This window comes from Rhinolophus ferrumequinum, chromosome 10 (assembly GCF_004115265.2).
Source record: "Rhinolophus ferrumequinum isolate MPI-CBG mRhiFer1 chromosome 10, mRhiFer1_v1.p, whole genome shotgun sequence".
Lineage (NCBI taxonomy): Eukaryota > Metazoa > Chordata > Mammalia > Chiroptera > Rhinolophidae > Rhinolophus > Rhinolophus ferrumequinum.
Window position 1 is genome coordinate 33,790,414 of NC_046293.1, and position 18,103 is coordinate 33,808,516.

The window sequence follows — 18,103 nt, forward strand, 5'->3', positions numbered from 1 at the left end:
ACTTTTTTATCAGTATTTCTAATTACCACGAAGGATAAGCATTAACCTGGCTGTGTCAATAATAATTTTGGGAGCATACTGAAGACATTAAGAGGTTGTTGTTGGTTTTGTTTTGCATGTGATAATTCTTTTAAAAGATTCCACATATTTTACATGTGCAGTAAAATATTTACAGATGAAAGTATATGATGATTTCATCAAATCAATCAGAGAAGGAGATAGGGAAGTGTATGGAGATAAAAGAAGAAAAAAGATTGGTCATAAGTTGGCCATTGTCGAGGTCGATGACAAATACATGGAGTTCATTATACCATTCCATCCACTTCTGGATATGTTTAAAATTTTCTGTAATAAAAGGTTAAAGAGAGAAAAATGTCATATTTCCCCCCAAAGAAATACAATTGACTTTAATCGTGATTGCAAAAGGAAATCATGAACGGAATAATTTTATTTTGAATTCACATAGGTTGGAAAGGTGTGTTGAAATCAAACCACAAAAAGCCTTGACTGTCATGCTTGACGAGTGGACTTTTTTCAACAGTCAATGGCGAATAATTGAAGCTTTCTGAAAAATCTGTTAATATGTACAGTTTAAATGAAAAGTATATTTTAAATTGAATTTTACAGGTAACTATTTTATCCTCCACTTAGTCTATATTTATTAAGTACAAACTGAAGTAATCCAATAGTATGTGAAAATCCAGCCTTAATATTTTTATGTTTTCCCAAGGGATTAAAATAAACACTGTGCAGAGTAATGATTTCATTTAAATTACCCCAGAGGCTATTAGAGTTGGTGAAGGGGTATCATACAGTACAGCTAAGAAAATCTTCATGAGAACTGTGACAATTAAAAAAGAGTACTAACGAAGATATAAATGATCTTAAAGGAAATTGACCTGCAGTTAAAGGCTGATTAAGATTTTCCTGAACTTAAACTTGAATCTATGCAGTAAATTATTAAGGGGGGTGTCATGAGAGTTACTTCCTTCCTAGATCTGTGAGGAAATTCCCATCACCATTGATGAGAATTGTGCATAAAGATCATGGGAAGTGCATGGCCCTTGGGTTTCCTCTTAAACAGCTTGTAGGATTTATTTTGGTTATTTTAATGCACTGCTCCTTGGAGACACTAACTTCAGTTCTGCCTCTACCTTTGATATGGTAAAAATGACAGAAGTTGGGGGTGGGAACCCCAAGAGATGGAGATATCATTTCATTCTTTCTCTTTATCTATAATTAATTTATTATCAAAGAGGAAACTTTTTGTTCCATACATGCCAAATCTTTAAACAACAACAAGAGATGCTTCCAACCAATGGAGGGGAAAAAATACGGCTTCATATTTAGTAAGTGGCTAACAACTTCTCTGGGAGTTAGACTTTCTTTGGCAACTGAGGTAATTTCTTTAACACTGTGATTCTGAGTCACAGCACTCGGCCAGGGGTCTTTAGAAATGTCTGTGGGCAGGGGCACCAGGATTTTTACTCAGAGAAATTCTTGAGCCACATGGCAAATTATGAGGAATTGTAGAATGAATTTGTGGTGTTGAGGGTAAGGTAAAGTGGGAAAAAATGAAAGTTCTGAGGATAAAAAGTGTTTTATTTTCTCACTCAGCTCTCAGCAAAAATTTAAGTGCAAACAGCTCTGGGTCTTCTGCTCTTTTCCCAGGCCTGCTCCGATAACTAGGGATAAGTCTTGGTTTTGATTTTGAAATGGAAGTATCTCTTCTGCAATTCTGGCAAAGTTCTCTCCTGATACTTTTCATTTCAGATTACTTGGGAGCAGAACCAGCACCTACCACACCTATAAATTTCTGCTCCTCTTTAAAGAAACATACCTAGTTATTTTTGCCAGTTGGTAAATGTCAGACATGCTATGTATTCTCTCTCTCTCTCTCTCTCTCTCTCTCTCTCTCTCTCTCTCTGTCTCTCTCTCTCTCTCCCTATATATATATATCTATATCTATAGATATATCTATATAGATATATATATAGATATATATATATAGATATAGATAGATAGATATCTCTATGTCTATCTATCTATCTATGTATCTATATATATATATAGCTGGATAAATAAATGATAGACATGTGGAAACACAAATATCCTCTGCCTGCAAAATGTTCCCCTTTAAATATTGTAGTATTTTACACATTATACTATTTGACTACAAGCAAATGGGAAGTGTCAAAGAATCAAAAAAAGCAACTGGGAGTGGGCAGATTGAAGGGCTCTGCTGCATAGTTTTTAAGAGAGCAGATTCATGTTGCAATATCTTCTGTCACTGTCCTAGAGGATAAATGAAATACATTGAATTAGTTATTTACTAATACTCTAATTTCAAGGCAGTCCTGCATTTCAAGGTTTTGCACTGGGCAAATGAATTCAATTTATTTAAGCCCTTCACGCACATTAACTCATTTAATCCTTATAACAACTCATGAGGTGGGCACAATAATCATTATGATTATACGTGGGGAAAATGAGACACAAAGAAATTAATTTTGCCAAGATGCTCACAGATGCGAAGTGTTAAAATCGAAATTTAAGCCAAGTGAGTCTGGCTGCAGAGTCTATTTCTTAACCACTGTACTATTCTGTCTCATGAGATGGCACTAGAACAGAGACCTAAATGACAGGAGACCTGTGAGGCTTCTGGGGAAAATGCTCTTGGAACAAGCAAACCCATGATATGAAAGTATATACATCTCTGTTTCAAAGAACAGCAAGGCCAGTATGGTATAAAGTGGGAATGATTGAGGGGAAGAGTGGTAGTGATGAGATGGAGGGGTCTGTGGGCCTTGGGAAAGATTTTGATTCTCATTTTTAGAAAAATGGAGAGCCATAGGAGGTTGTTAAGCAGAGGCACCATGTAATGATTTAAAAGAATATTGCAGGGATGTGTGAAGACTCGGGTGGAAGCAGAAAATCTAAATATTTAACATAAAGTAATACTTAAATTCAATACATAAGTCAAAATTATACACACACATATTACAGTCTTCTTGTTTCCTAAAACTATATAGTTCCTAAATCTGCTTAGCCAGTTAATTACACTTAAGCAAAAATAGGTTCTTAAATCATAGTAAAACTCTAAAAACATTTGTAGCCTTAGAAACTGTGGCTGTGATCTTTTCTTTGATGTGGCTGTCACTAGCTACATGATGTCCCTTTCTGAGAGATGTCTTGAAACAGGGGGCCCCATCAAACGTTTCCATTGACTTTCCCAGTAGGATGGGGGTTAGGTGCTTGTTGTCCAGCATTTGGTTGCATCTGGAAGGTGGCTGGGGGAACTGCCCAGGCACCTAGCTAGATTTGCCGCTGGATGCCACGGCATTCTGCCTCATCCTGCATCTCAGCCGCATCGACTATGTCCCAACATTACCTGCCCCACAGCCTATGTCACCTCCAAAAACGAAGGGCTGCCACTGAGCAGCAGGCAGGCACTGTACTCATACATGCTCTTATTGCTGGTGTAGCTGCTGCCTTCTTTTTGCTTGCACAGCTGCCTTGGGGTGGGAGTGGGGGACCAACATCTGCGCCAGAACAGTGGGGGTCTGATATCCACCTCTGTAGTCACTGTTGGGCTAAGTCTTATTAAGAGAGACTTTTCTTTAGTAACCTGTACAAAAATGTTTTCACATCCTAACTGTATCCATATGTCCTGGGTGATGAGCACTCAGCGTGGACGATGGAAGCAGTGGTAGAGACAGAGACAATAGGTCATACTTTGGATATATTTTGGAGGCAGACCTAACAGATTTTGCCAATGGGTAGCATGTGAGGTATGAAAGAGAGGTATCATATATGACTCCCTGGATTTGGCCTGAGTGATTGGAAGAAAGACTGATGAGAAGGAGCAGGTTTTGTTATTGGAAATGAAGCATTTTGTTTTAGACACGATAAGTTTTAAACGCATATTAGGAATCCAAGAGCCTCAAGTACCTGTGCAATATATGAGTCTGGAATTCCAAGGAGTGGTTTGAGTTCTTCAGAGATGATGAATTCAGTAACCTGATAAACAATTTCCATTCATCTGGTGAGAATCATGGGTCTTTTGTATAAGATAGGATTTGAATACACGCATCAGTACCCTCCTACTTTAATTTCCATAAATGAAGTTAGAGAAATACGAAATCAAAATCTACGTAAAATGATACACAATGGCTTTCTGATATTTAGCCACGTGCAATGTAAGAATAAACCCATAGTTTATTAGCCTAGTACTTCTTCTTTCTGTGCCCTTCTCTCTCCCTTGAAGACAAAGGAGCTAAGGATGATTAAATCCAAGTTTGTTAGAAAATCACACTTCAGCAACTGAGATAATGCTACATCTATATATACGCCAGGCCTGACTTCAGATATCACTGGGAAGGAAATGTAGTTTTAAGATGGGAGATGGGAAATTCAGAGAAAACAAGGGTTACAGGATTTCCATGACACATCAGGCTCAGATAGAAAAGCCAAGAGAATATTTTAAAACTTGGAATGAAATGAAATGAAAATGAAACAATGTAGTTTTCTTGGAACAACAAATCTCAGAGAGGGACCCCAGAGAGAGATCTCAGAGGTGTTACCACTGTATGATATCTCTTTCACATGCCTCTAAAAATGTTTTGTTGTTGAAATTTAACAAGGGATAATTTTGTGAAAGAGGAATCACAAAGCCACAGTGAATACAAAGAAAATATTTTAATAAAATATTTAATTCCGTGTTTTCCCTATGGGGACTTTTAAGAAGAAGTGAGACGTTGAAGGAAATAACTGTCATTGTTAGGAATCCAGTCCTAAAATGAGACAAGAATATTCTTAGCTTTTCTCCGAAGCTCTTTGCCCAGTTCTGCCAACAGGCTGCCATGAGAAAGACCAGGAAACCTCTGGAAGTCATTGTGAAGGACCAAGTGAAAGACCAGAATCACTTAGAAGCGTATGTCGCTAAGCATATTTTGCCTCAGACTTTTTACCAGGTGCAGTATCATGAAAAAGGAAAAGGCAACATACTGGTCGAAATAAAAAAAGATGTGAAGAACACAATTTTGGTTCTCTCTCCACCCCAATACAATTTGTATTTTCAGAGTGAACGATAGAAACAGAGAGATCTGTGGTTTCATCCACTAAGGATTGCAAACAGAATCATTCCTTGGCCACCTTTTGTATTCAAGGTCTATTACTCTTAACACAAGTAACTCTTGTGTTTCAAATTGAGATAAATGAGAGCATACTATTTCCTAAACGGAACTTAAGTGTATTACTGCAAATATTTGCATGTATGAAACAATCATGAGCCGTGAATCCTCCACCTTGTGTGTTACTGTTTTATTGATACAGAAAGTGCTGTTGTTTGGATATGAACATCATTTAGTGCATTAAGATGTAGAAGGGACAAATGATTATGTTCCAGCTCTGGTACAGTCCGATAGCGTCTTGCATAAAGCATCAACACGTGATAGAAGACTTTCTTGAGCTGTCTTGCTGTCATGATTCCGATGTATTTTGATTTCCTTCTGGAGTCATAAATTGCACCTTTGGAACAATGAGGGATGAGTTGTTCCTTCGGATAGAGTTGTTCCTCCGCATGGAATTATTTCTTCTCATGGAATTGCGCTTCCTCAAGGAATTTTGATGGGACAGTTCACTCTTCTGGAGGGTCTGAATAAGAATGGAAGGCTTCTCATCCAGCTCTCGTGCACTGCACCTTGGAGCAGCTACTTTAACAGTGTTTCCAAATTTGGAGTAATCCACAGAATACACTCCTTCCTCCTCAGTTACAATAGACACAAAGCGATGGCCCCATTGGATCTCCTCAGCGATGTAGGATGTTCTTGCTTGTGTGGTAATGCCAGTAGTTTCAACCACACCTTCCAGAATCACTATGACCTCCAGGTCCTGATTGGCAAGGTCAGTTGCTGAGATATCATACAAGGGGCTGCGCTTGTCAATCACATGGCAGATGATTAAAGGGGCCACCAGAAAAATGTTGTTACTCTCAATTGGGTTATCCACAGGAATGTCCATTTGGTGAATAGGCACCACCTCCCCTTCAGGTGTCGTTGTTTTCTTGACCACCTGGATGCGCACTGAGGCACTGATGATCATGCTTTTCCTTAGGTCACCTACTCGGAACATGAAGCACAGCTTGCCATTTCGGACGGCAATCACAGCATGGCGGCTGAAAATCAAAGTTTCTGCCCTTCTGTGAGCCTGAGCTGTTTTCATGAAAATGCAGCCCAACATGACTGCATTGATGATCAAACCAACGATGTTCTGGAGAATTAAAACTGTGATGGCCAGAGGGCATTCCTCTGTCATCATTCTCCCTCCAAATCCAATTGTCACTTGAACCTCAATGGAAAAGAGAAAAGCAGAGGCGAAAGACCTGGAAAAAATAATATCAGAAAACAATGCCATCAGATCAAATTTTGAATAATGAAGTAACATGATAAGCTAAATTTTTTTTTTCAATGCCAAAATCATTATTTTTCTTGGATAAAATATCCAAGCTGAATTTGTAATTTTCTCCCTCCAAAGTCTATTACATGCCTTTGGGAAGACTAGCTAACTTAACTTGTCACATGCCTAATTCTTTCTCTTCTACATGCATCTACCTCCAGACTTCTGGGATACGATACTATTAATGTTTTCTAGGTCATGAAATGATGAACCTGCTTGTGTGAAATCTTTAAAATAATAAATATACATATTTATGCTTATAGGCATTTTTATTTTGTGAAGTAATTTACTTTCACAAAGGCATAGTTTACTTTGTGAAACTTTCTACCAGGTAGAAAGTTTCATTATTTATTAAATGCCTCTGTTTAAAAGTGATTTGAGTAATATGGAAGGTACTGAGTAATGAATAAACTTATTATTATTCACAAACTTTAACTCGTATTCATTAGCTAACACTTAATGTGTACCTTAGATAGAAAAAGCACAATACTAAAACGTGATACAGAACACATCATTCAGAAATACTAGTATTTTTAATAAAAAAGAAATGTTTTTCCACTGGGAAAGAAAAATGTTATTTATTGTCTCATTTTTCCATCTGTAAGTGATCTAGAGAATGCTGAAGCTATTCAAGGAAGATTTTGAGGCAGAGATGAGTAAATGACTGTGTCGAGATCATGTAATCAATCAGAACTTGAATCATCTCAATTCTGGCCTCGTGCTCTGAAAGGGGCAACAGTAAAGGGTCAATAAGTGTCAGGATTTTCTTGGGAAGCTTTTCCAAATTGAGCATTTCTTCCATATCTCAGTGAGTAAATACTGATGTGGTAAGTTCAAGGTGGGCCTGGGTATGATATTTGAAAAGCTCTCAAGTGACTCTAAGAATTTATCCCCCGGGTTGAGAAGCACAACTGGTTATTCTTATCATTAATTTATTCACTTACTACACATCTAGTACTGCTGTGGCTTCTAATGGAAACGACATTAGTCCTGTGTTTGCCACCAGCCCCACTGTAGAACTTCTTTAATTTTATGGAAGATAAGCTATCGATCAAAGTACTGTCTATGACTGCCACACACAATGAGTGAGCAAAATGTTTAAACATGTGAATACTGAGTACACACACTGCACTTTGGTGGGACATGAGGAGGAGTGAGCAAGCATACACAGATGATTCTTTTGATTAGTTTTTAAGTAGAATGTGAAAATTGCCTTTTTCACCCCTTTTGTTGCTAAAAAGATTCATGGAAAACCACAATAATTGCTTTTTGCACTAACTACACACAAGATACATCAATTCATCCAAAAACATTGCAAAGAATAATAATGGACCCCAGAAGAGTGGCATGGACACAACATTGATTTCTAACAATGTATATACACTTCAGGGAGCAGTCTAATGATGATTATCCCCAACTATTTGGTTTTAATTGCTTGAGAGACTATACATGGGCCACACTCTGTATATTGTTTATTTTATGAAAGAATTTAATACTAAACATTATATGGTGCAAGGCCCAGCCTTTTAGGGACACCTGTCATACTGAAAAACATCAAGAGATGAAAGTGTTTAGCTGCTCATTTGTTCTACTACAGAGGAAGTTAGGCTGAATAATAGAGAAAATATGTTGGTTTATTTTCTGACTCATGTTAGAGAGTCACCCACATGAAAGGGAAAATTATCCATCCTAAAATGAGAATGGTAAAACCAGTGAGTATGCATCACAGTAAGTTGTTCCCAATTTTGATGATATGGTGGGACATTGAACTTATGAAAGGAAAGGAAATACAAAGAATTTAGAAATGAACTTATGAAAGGAAAGGAAATACAAAGAATTTAGAAATATTATTAGTCATCCTTTAAACCCCCTTTGGGAAAGAATAGAGATTTTTCTCTTTCTATATTTTTGGTGAAAAAAATGTGTTATGCATGGTTTGTTATGATTAAACTGAATGTTGACATTAAAGTATAAATAGTACCATAACATTAAAATAAAACCAGTAAGATTTTAACCTTAAAGATGTCAAATAATTTTTTTAGATAAAATGTGCAATTTAAAATGCTAAAATTGGAGCTTGGTTTCTCTTACTCAGATAAAGGTTGAACAGCAGTGGGAACTCTGATGGGAGTACGATTCATAAGTGAAAAATCATTCAAAGGAATGCCGCAGAGAAAAGGACCCAGGACAGGTCACTGGGTCCCTCAGCAGCAGAGAAGCAAAAAGCCCAAAATGTAGAAGAGGAACTAAAACACACAAACTCCTTTAAAAGGATATACGGGAAGATGGCAGAGTAGGTAAACATTGTGTTTTCTTCTTCCCATGACCACATCAAAATTATAACTAAATTACAGAACAAACATCATTGAGAATCTAGTTGAAGTCTAGCTGAATCTAGCTGAAGTTTAGCTGAACCAAAGTCCTACAACTAAGTACGTACAGAAGAAACCACTTCCAGTCTGGTAAGAGGCGTGGAGTGACTGGTGAGGGGCAGAGGTGCAGAATGGGTTGGTCCCACACCCATGTGTGGTGGTTAAAAATCAGGAAAAATATCATGGCTGTGGAGGTCCCCGCCTGAAGAGTGAGGTGTCCCAGCCCCACACCAGGCTCCCCAGACCAGAGTTCCAGTGCTGGGGAGAGAAGTGCCATAATTTCTGGCAATGAAAACCAGTGTAAATTGTGGCTGAATGAGAGGGGGTGTGGCTGTAGTCCCAGGAGCTCCTCTTAAAGGACCCATGCAAGACTTACTTGCTGATGAACTCACTCACTCTGAGCTCCAACACTGGGACAGCAAGTCAAAAGGTGCCAGGGACATACGGGGAGTTAACTGAGTTGTCTAGCTTCAGGACGAGGGCTGGAGGAGCAGTTTTCACTCAGAAAAGAAGTGATGACAGAGGCCATAGTTCCTTTGTTGAGCCCTCCCCCCACCCAGCCTGCACATGCAGGCAGCCACCTTACCTGACTAGCCAACAACCTAGCTAACACCATTGGCCCAGCCTTGGTGATTACCCAAGACACCACCCCCACCCAAGCAGCTTCCAGTGGCTTTTCCATGCAAAAAGACTGTCTTGGCTTATGCTGTGGGCTTTCCTAAAAATCTCTCAAAGATTCACAAAACCCAAGCAAGCAGCACCTGGCTTCAGTATGGCCTGTACCTCTTGCCAAGCAGCCCCAAGCCTAGCACTAGAGACAGCTGGCCTCAGTTTGTAGCTTAGCCTCTCCCAGGCACCTCCAAGCCCAGCACAAGTGGTAACCATCTGCAGATTACTCTGTAGCTCAAACCAAGTGGCCCTGGGAAGAGCACACGAAGCAACTGATCCTGGCCTGCAACAGAGCCCCTCCCAAGAGGCCTCAGAACTAACACACCTGGAAGCCAGCTTAATACCACACCAGAGTACCACCTGACCCCCTCCACAAATAGCACACCCAAAGGGCAGACACGGCAGGAGCGAGAGCCCCACTAAAGCAAATCCTGCTCCATAGGATCAGCCCCTGCACAGCAGCTCTTCCACAGTAGTCAGAGCCAGTCCTCACAACAAATCAGCCTGAGGGTCAAAACCCTTCCACTGATATGCCAACAATAATCAAGGCTCAACTACAACAGGGGGAACACACAACTCACACAAGGGACCCACCTAGAGCACCTGGCTCAGGTGACCAGGGAGACTGTGCCACTGGGACATTTACTACCAAAGGCCACCAAGAGACACAACAGCTCTACCTACCACATAGAAACAAACACAGGGAAGCCGCCAAGATAAGGAGACAAAGAAACATGTCCCAAATGAAAGAACAGAACAAAGGTTCAGAAAAAGAACTGGAGACAAACAAAATGGAGACAAGCAATCTACCAGATGCAGAGTTCCAAACACTGGTTGTAAGGATGCTCAATGATCTCAGGGAGAACTGCAACACAGAGATAGGAAACATAAAAATGGAGATATGGAGATAGAAAAATAGAAAAGAACCAGTCAGGAATAAAGATTACAGTAATGGAAATTAAGAATACATTAGGGGCGGCCAGATGGCTCAATTGGTTAGAGTGCGAGCTCTAAACAACAGGGTTGCTGGTTCGATTCCCACAGGAGCCAGTGAGCTGCACCCTTCACAATGAGATTGAAGACAACGAGCTGCCGCTGAGCGGCTGGAGAGGAAGCCTGATGGCTCAGTTCTTTAAAGTGCGAGTTATCAACAACAAGGTTGCCAGTTCAATTCCTGCATGGGATGGTGGGCTGTGCCCCCTGCAACTAAGATTGAAAATGGAAACTGGACTTGGAGCTGAGCTGTGCCCTCCACAACTAGACTGAAGGACAATGAACTGAAGGACAATGACTTGGAGCTTACAGGCCCTGGAGAAACACACTGTTCCCCTATATTCCCCAATAAAAATGTTTTAAAAAGTACATTAGAGGGAATCAACAATAGATTAGATGAAGCAGGATTGAATCAGCGATTTGGAAGATAAAGTACCAGGAAACACTCAATCAGAATAGCAAATAGAAAAAAAAGAATCCCCCCACCCCAAATGAGGAGTTTAAGGGGCCTCTGGGATAACATCAAGCACACCAACATTTGCATCATAGGGGTACCAAAAGGAGGAGAGAGGGAGCAAGGAATTGAAAACCTATTTGAAGAAATGATGGAAAACTTCCTTAACCTGGTGAAGGAAATAGATATTAGGTTGGTGCAAAAGTAATTGTGGTTTAAAAGGTTAAAAAAAAAAAAAAAGGCAAAAACCGCAATTACTTTTGCACCAACCTGATATAAGAGCCCAGGAAGTGCAGACAATCCCAAACAAGATGAACCCAAAGAGGCCTACACCAAGACACACCATGAGTAAAATGCCAAAGGTTAAAGACAAAGAGAGAATCTTAAAATCAGTAAGAGAAAAACAGTTATCTACAAGGGAACCCCCATAAGGCTGTCAGCTGATTTTCTCAACAGAAAATTTACAGGCCAGAAGGGATTGGCATGAAATATTCGAAGTGATGAAAGGACCTACAACCAAGATTACTCTATTTGAAGAAACCGAGAACACTAATTCAAAAAGACATATGCATCCATATGTTCATTGCAGCATTACTTACAATAGCCAAGATATGGAAGCAACCTGAGTGTCCATCAATAGATGAATGGATAAAGAAGTGGCACATATATATAATTGAACATTACTCATCCATAAAAAAGAACGAAACCTTGCCATCTGTAATAACATGGATGGATGTAGAGGGTGTTATGCTAACTGAAATAAGTCAGACAGAGAAAGAGAAATACCATATGATTTCACTTATATGTGGAATCTAAAGAACAAAATACACAAATAAAACAGAAAGACTCATAGATACAGAGAACATTTTGATGGGTGCCAGATGGGAGAGGGTTTGGGGGAAGGGGTGAAAAAAGTGAAGGGATTAAGAAGTACAAATTGGTAATTACAAAATAGTCGTGGGGATATAAAGTATAGCATAGAGAATATAGTCAATTATATTGTGATAACTGTGTGGTGTCCGTGACTACTGGATTTATCGTGGTGACCACTTCGTAAGTTATATAAATATCTAATCACTATGTCGTCTAGCTGAAACTAACATAATTGGGTATGTCAACTGTAATTGAAACATAAACAATAATTTTAAAATACGCTGAAAAAAATAAAATGCTACAATTGTTATGCTGATAAAATCAACTTTGTCTCATTGTATTTGTGACACCATGTCTCACACTGAGCTTAATGTTCACACCAGTATGAATGCATCAGGGGAATGACCATGCTTCAGAAAACATCTTGTTGAAAACGAGAAAGGACACTAAAACGGCTTTTAATAACCAGCACACTCTATAGATTTGTCTTTTAAAAAGTCATTGAATGGATATCACTTTTGATGACATATCTTTAATAAATTGCTTACTGACTTCTTTTTTTCACAGGAAAAGTCAATATATTTGCCTTATAAATAAAATCTCTCCTTTATTTTCAAGGTTTATCACTTTTGTTTATCTCTTTTATGAGTGTCTACTGCATGTTTATTAAAAATGTATCTTAATATGAAAATTATTCACCAATATCAGTGTCAATAAATTTCTTAAAGACCAACAGATAATGTTATTTGACCTACAAATATATGTTAAATGAAGTATTTTATTGTTTCTTTTATATCTGATTGCACTGGTGAGCTATAGTTTTCACCTTTTTTTTTTTTTGAGATAAAAGTTCGTGACAAGTTTAAGAAAGAAAATATCTACTCAATGGTAAAGGCAATGAGTCAATTCAATATAGTTTTCTTTCCTGAAAATCCAAGCTGAAATCTGTGGCATGTGATATCCACTTTTGGTATACTGGCATTGCAGATACTTAGGGACAGATTCATAGTCTGGTTTCTGTTTCTTGCAGTGATATGCTAGTTTCATAAGATTTCAGGGTCAGTAATGTCTCATTTATTACAGATTCCTGGGAGAATGGTGCTACTTCAAGTTGTTTTGCTTGATGGGATGCATTATGTGAATTTGGAATGGCACTTAGAAAATGTCCTGGGAAAGTTTCTAATATTATTACTATTATTTACCTTCAGAGTGAACATTTTTGCAATTGATCTAAATGATGTCTTTCCATTTTCCAATAACAAAAAAAATAAAAGATAAATTTCCCCAACTAAATGTTCTTTGGTCATGTGAAAATATAAGAGAAGAATCACTGAAATCAAATTCAATTTACTTATCTTTGAAATACGTATAAACGAAGGAAAAGTTAGGCAATCTAAAAACTGTCTCTAAAAAGCTTTATAACCTATTAATATTTTTGAAGAAAACCACAATATTAAGCTACTTCTGCATAATGTCTTCCATTAACAATTTGGACCAATTTCCATTAAAAATTAATTTTTTCTAGTTCTGAATCTTAGCATAACTTTCAGTCACAGAATCCAATGCAAGTAACCAGCTATTTATGATAATCTTGATAAACAGGGGCTTGTATTGATTTTTTTTCCATTTTTAGTGGATTTTTAATCTAGGACAGCTCTCTACCCATTATTACAGTGTTTTCCCATTATTTCTGAAAAATGTCACGGGTAAGAGAAGTCATGAAAAAATATTACTAGCATTTGCACAGTATTTTTTTGCTGATCAGAGATATTTACTTGTGAAAACTAGAATTATGGACAGCAGCTTTTTCATACTGAAAAACTACATGTGTGGTTTTGGGGGTTTTTTTGCTCTTTTTTTTTTTTTCCCTCAGTATGTCACTCTCTGGAACTCTTTGAGCCACAGCCATTTTTTTTCTTCCTTTCTTTCTTTGTTTCTTTTTTTTTATTTTAAATAACGGGTATACTGTTTCCAAGGCTACCCCCAGGGATTGAAACTTCACATTTTCATAAACACCTCATCCATAAAGCTGCATCAAAAAAGATTTTTTTTTTAATGTGTTAGATTAGTTCTTCTGCATTTTTGTTTCTGAAGGCATTAAAGCAAACCCTTTATTTTACTTTCAACAAGAAAAGAGTGCAATTTAATATTTTTTTTTCCAAATTGTTTTCAACCCCTGCTTCATCCCACTGCATTCTTACCTGACATTAGTCACACACACAGTAGACTCCACGCCACTTTTCTCCATGTAAGCATAGATGTCCCCATGGGCAAAAGCCACCAGCCACCACATGATGGCGAAGAGCAGCCAGCTACAGAGGAACGACATGGTAAAGATGACCAGCGTGTGGCGCCATTTCAGGTCCACCAAGGTAGTGAAGATGTCCTGAAGGAATCGGCCTTGCTCACGGATGTTCTTGTGCGCCAGGTTGCAGGCCCCACTCTTGGCTATGAAGCGGGCTTTAGGGAGGCGGTCTCGGATGCGCGGTTTGCGCAGGTTCTCTGCCGCGATGCGCGCCAGCACATACTCCTCTGGGATGATGCTCTTTCTGGCCAACATCGTCTTGTCACCATAGCCAGACTATCCACCTGTCTGTCACCTGCCTCTCCTTCTCTGGAGACCCGTCCTCCTACGCGAGGGAAACGAAGATTAAAAATTCCACCCCGCCCTCCCCTACCCCCACCCAGGCCCACATTTCCTCACTTACTCAGTCCTTGCATTCAGGGGTTATGTCTATACATTCGAGGTAACATGCAAAGCCAAAGGTAGGATTTTATTAATCTCAATTTGTGCTTGAGTTCTGAGATCCGGGAGAAAATTGTGGGTGTGAATTAGAATTGTTTCAGTTGAACTTATCATTTTGAACACATGGTTAGCGCCTTAGTTAAGCAAAACCAGGAGGCTTCCTGTAATCAGCAGACTCAATGACAGTTCTCCGAAATTAACTGCGTCTGTAGACTAGTGCAAGGATACAAATCGCGGCGTCTATCAGGAAAAGTAAGGCCATCTGGGTATCGCGATCTACTACTAAAGTATTTACGATAACAGCAATATAAAAAGGGGGAAAGTTTTTCCTTCGTTATTTTTAGAAGTAGGCAAAGAAAAGGCCGTGGCCTCTTGCACAATATAAACAACATTTAGTGTAATTTGACAAAATTAGCGATGTGCTATGTAACGTGAAAAATATGAATAAATATTCTAAATATTAAAAAAGTATGAGTTGCATTTAAAAATGTTTCCCACTGGAACTCATATTATAAATTGAAAACTTCTTTGCTACGAAGGGATCAAACATACAAGCTGCACGGAAAACCCGGAAAATAGCCAGCGGGTTGTAGATAGAGTTAAAAGAGTGTGCCCCGACAAGTCGATCCAACCCTGCAAACCTTTGTGTTTTGCATTTTAAATCATTTGCGAGGACGCGGACAGCCCTCCCGCTGCGCACGCCGAGGAGCGTTGAAACTTACAGACTCGGGGCTGCGGGTGCGGCAGGGGCACCTCCTGGCACACGCCGGCGGACCGCACGCAGGTCTCCGGCTCTCCCATCCCTGCCCGCGGGAGCCGGGATCGCGAATGTCGGAGGGCCAGATCCGGGGGCCGCTTGTCCTAGGGGGAAGAGTTAAAATAATAAAAGGTGCAATTGAATCTGAACGCGGAGAGGGCTGGGAGAAGGGGGACGGGGTAGATTTTCCCCTCCCCCTGCTCAGCTCTACTCCCTCGGCCTTTGCAGTGGGCGGAGGAGGGACTGGGGGAGAGGAGCTTAAAGACGAGGCTCCACAAATCAGCCTCCCAGCTCGGGCTTTGACGCGTGCCAGACCTCTGAAGCCGCCGAAATTGCCACGGTGGGGGCGGGACAGGAGGTGGGTGGTGGGGGGCGCGTCCCGGGGTGGTAGGGAACTGGCCAGAGGGAGGGGCGACGAGGGGAGGGCGGGACCTGTAAAACCAGCTCTTTTCCAGTAGCTGTGACCCCACTGCCTCCAGAATGACACGCTCCTCTTTAAAAGGCTCCCTGCTCAGGGGAGAGAACTTTATGAGACTAAATTCACTGACGTAAATAGTTTTTTTGTAACCTGGGTGAATAACTGGGCTACTTAAGATTGACTAAAACCAGATATAGAGATAAGAAAAATAGTCTTTTAAGGCTTTCAAGCTGGGTGCACACATATTTATTTACATTAAATTTCATCTAGTACGGATGACACAGGTGGACGATGTTCTGAAACCCATCATAACAAACTGTTTCTTCACCAGCCAAAGCTAATTTTCAAGGAATTAGAGAGGGAGAGAGAGGGAGAGAGAGAGAGAGAGAGAGAGAGAGAGAGAGAGAGAGAGAGAGAGAGAGAGAGAGAGAGGAAAGAAAGAAATTAAAAAAAAAAAAAACTACTTGAAGTCTCTTCCAATGAGAAATTTTATCCCAAACAGGGACAGCTGTCCACATTTTAGAACTCAAATGCTCAGGCTTCAGTACTGGTTGCTTTCTGAACTGTTACAGCTTCTCCTTATTATCTAGATAATTTGAATGATAAAATAGAGCAATTGCACACAAGAAAGGTTACACAGTAAATATTTTTCTATATATTTTTGAAAAGGAGCCAGCAAAGACAAATGGTTTTCTCTCACAGGTCAAGCCTCCTGGTTTGGCACTTGTCTTAATGGAAACTTTAATTCTTGGAAATTTCATGTATTTTCCAAGACTCAGGGTAGAAAGTATATGAAGCATAAACAATGTGTTCATTTAATTATCAAAAGACCTAAAATTAGTCTTTAATGAAAGCAAATGAAGAATGTTTTTTTTCCCCTTTGAAGATAGATCTGCGTAACCCCTTCAAGTCAGGGATCCTAGCCTGATAGTGGTAGCTCGCATCTCTACTATCAGTAATTTTTACAGTAAATTATGTGGCAGTTTTACTACAACTGTGTGGGGATCAATTTGTATAGTTAATCCCCTCATTGTTCTATTTTAAGATTGAGTTTGGTACAATGTATATTTTGGCTCAGGTAACATTTATTAAACACCTATTTTGTGAAGGTTATATATAGCATAATTTCTGTTCTTGAGAGGCAGACAACTGTAGTAAGAGAGACAAGACTTTGACAATAAACTCTAATACAAGCTTGGTATGCTTACAATGAAAAAGGACATACAACTAAAGTGCCCTGGGAATATAAATGAGATATACTGAGACTAGGAGACTAAGAAAAGCTTCATTAATTATTCTGCATCTGATCTCATCTTTGCAGGACCAGATAGATGTAGATATATTTGGGGTATGTAGAAAAGCAGAGAAAAGACATTTCATAGAAAGGAAACATCACGAACAAAAGTATGCCGTATTGACAAGAGTGAGCCATGTTTTAGTAACAAACTAACTTAAGCAGCATTGCTGAAGTAACGTCAGCAAGATTGGAGACTTGAGTCCAATCCCCCCTAGGCAGCTCGTGTCACCACCGTTCTCAACATATAATGAGTTATTCATGTACTTGTCCCTCCTCTTCCACACAGACACAACCCATGAAACTGAGGGCTGCTGAAGGGCAGGGCTGTAATTTGCTTATCTTTGTATCCCAATCCTCTGAACAGCTCAAATTACAGAGGTGCTCAAAAAAAAAAAAAAATCCTTGTGAATCAGTGAATGGAAAACATTAGGTCATACAGTATGTTGGGACCTTGAAAAAAAAATGAAGACAACCTTAAATGCCAAAAAAGGAGTTTGGCCAGTCTTTGGTAGGTAGTTGTGTAGGCACGGAGTCCTAAACAACAGTTTCCAGGCTCTTGGCTTCACGTGGAAAGGTGCTGGATCGGTTATTAGATGGCCATCAGCTGTAATCAGGTGGCCATCTGCTGTGACTAGTTGGCCATCAGCTGTAACCAGTTAGCCATTAGCCACTAATATAACTGCTGTGGCAGAGACGCCAACTGCGGATTGTGGATCGTGTGGCTCCTGCTTCCTGTATCTCCAACCCAGCCGCCAGTGAGAATATAGTGGTATGAACCCCTTATCCATGGCTCTGCTGGTGTTCCTTTTTGGCCTCTCCATACTCTGCACACCCGCTGAGAGCGGCAGGAGTGGGACCAGAGAGCCTGCATGACAAGTGGTAAACCATAGAAAGATTTTGATTAGAGAAAACACAAGTGCCTGCTTTAGGAAGATTCATCAGGAAGCAGAGGCTGTGATGGTGTTGCTAAGTAGAGCCCCTCCCTTCAGGCTCCAAAATTCTGTGATTGGTAGGCAGAAGGGGACACTGGGAACTATTAATTAGAGAAGGAGTGAGGTCTGGGGCTAA

The 18,103-nt window shown here is 39.7% G+C and overlaps 1 protein-coding gene across 1 annotated transcript; it reads right to left on the bottom strand.

Annotated features, from left to right (window-relative positions):
- Nucleotides 1-5,309: 5,309 nt before the first annotated feature.
- Nucleotides 5,310-15,640, bottom strand: KCNJ8 (potassium inwardly rectifying channel subfamily J member 8). Its single transcript, XM_033116113.1, has 3 exons — nucleotides 15,286-15,640; nucleotides 14,019-14,447; nucleotides 5,310-6,382 (listed from the first exon to the last, which is right to left on the bottom strand). The coding sequence occupies exons 2-3, from the start codon at nucleotides 14,375-14,377 to the stop codon at nucleotides 5,482-5,484; spliced, it is 1,260 nt and encodes a 419-aa protein (XP_032972004.1). The 5' UTR covers nucleotides 14,378-14,447; nucleotides 15,286-15,640; the 3' UTR covers nucleotides 5,310-5,481.
- Between the last annotated feature and the right edge of the window lie 2,463 nt (nucleotides 15,641-18,103).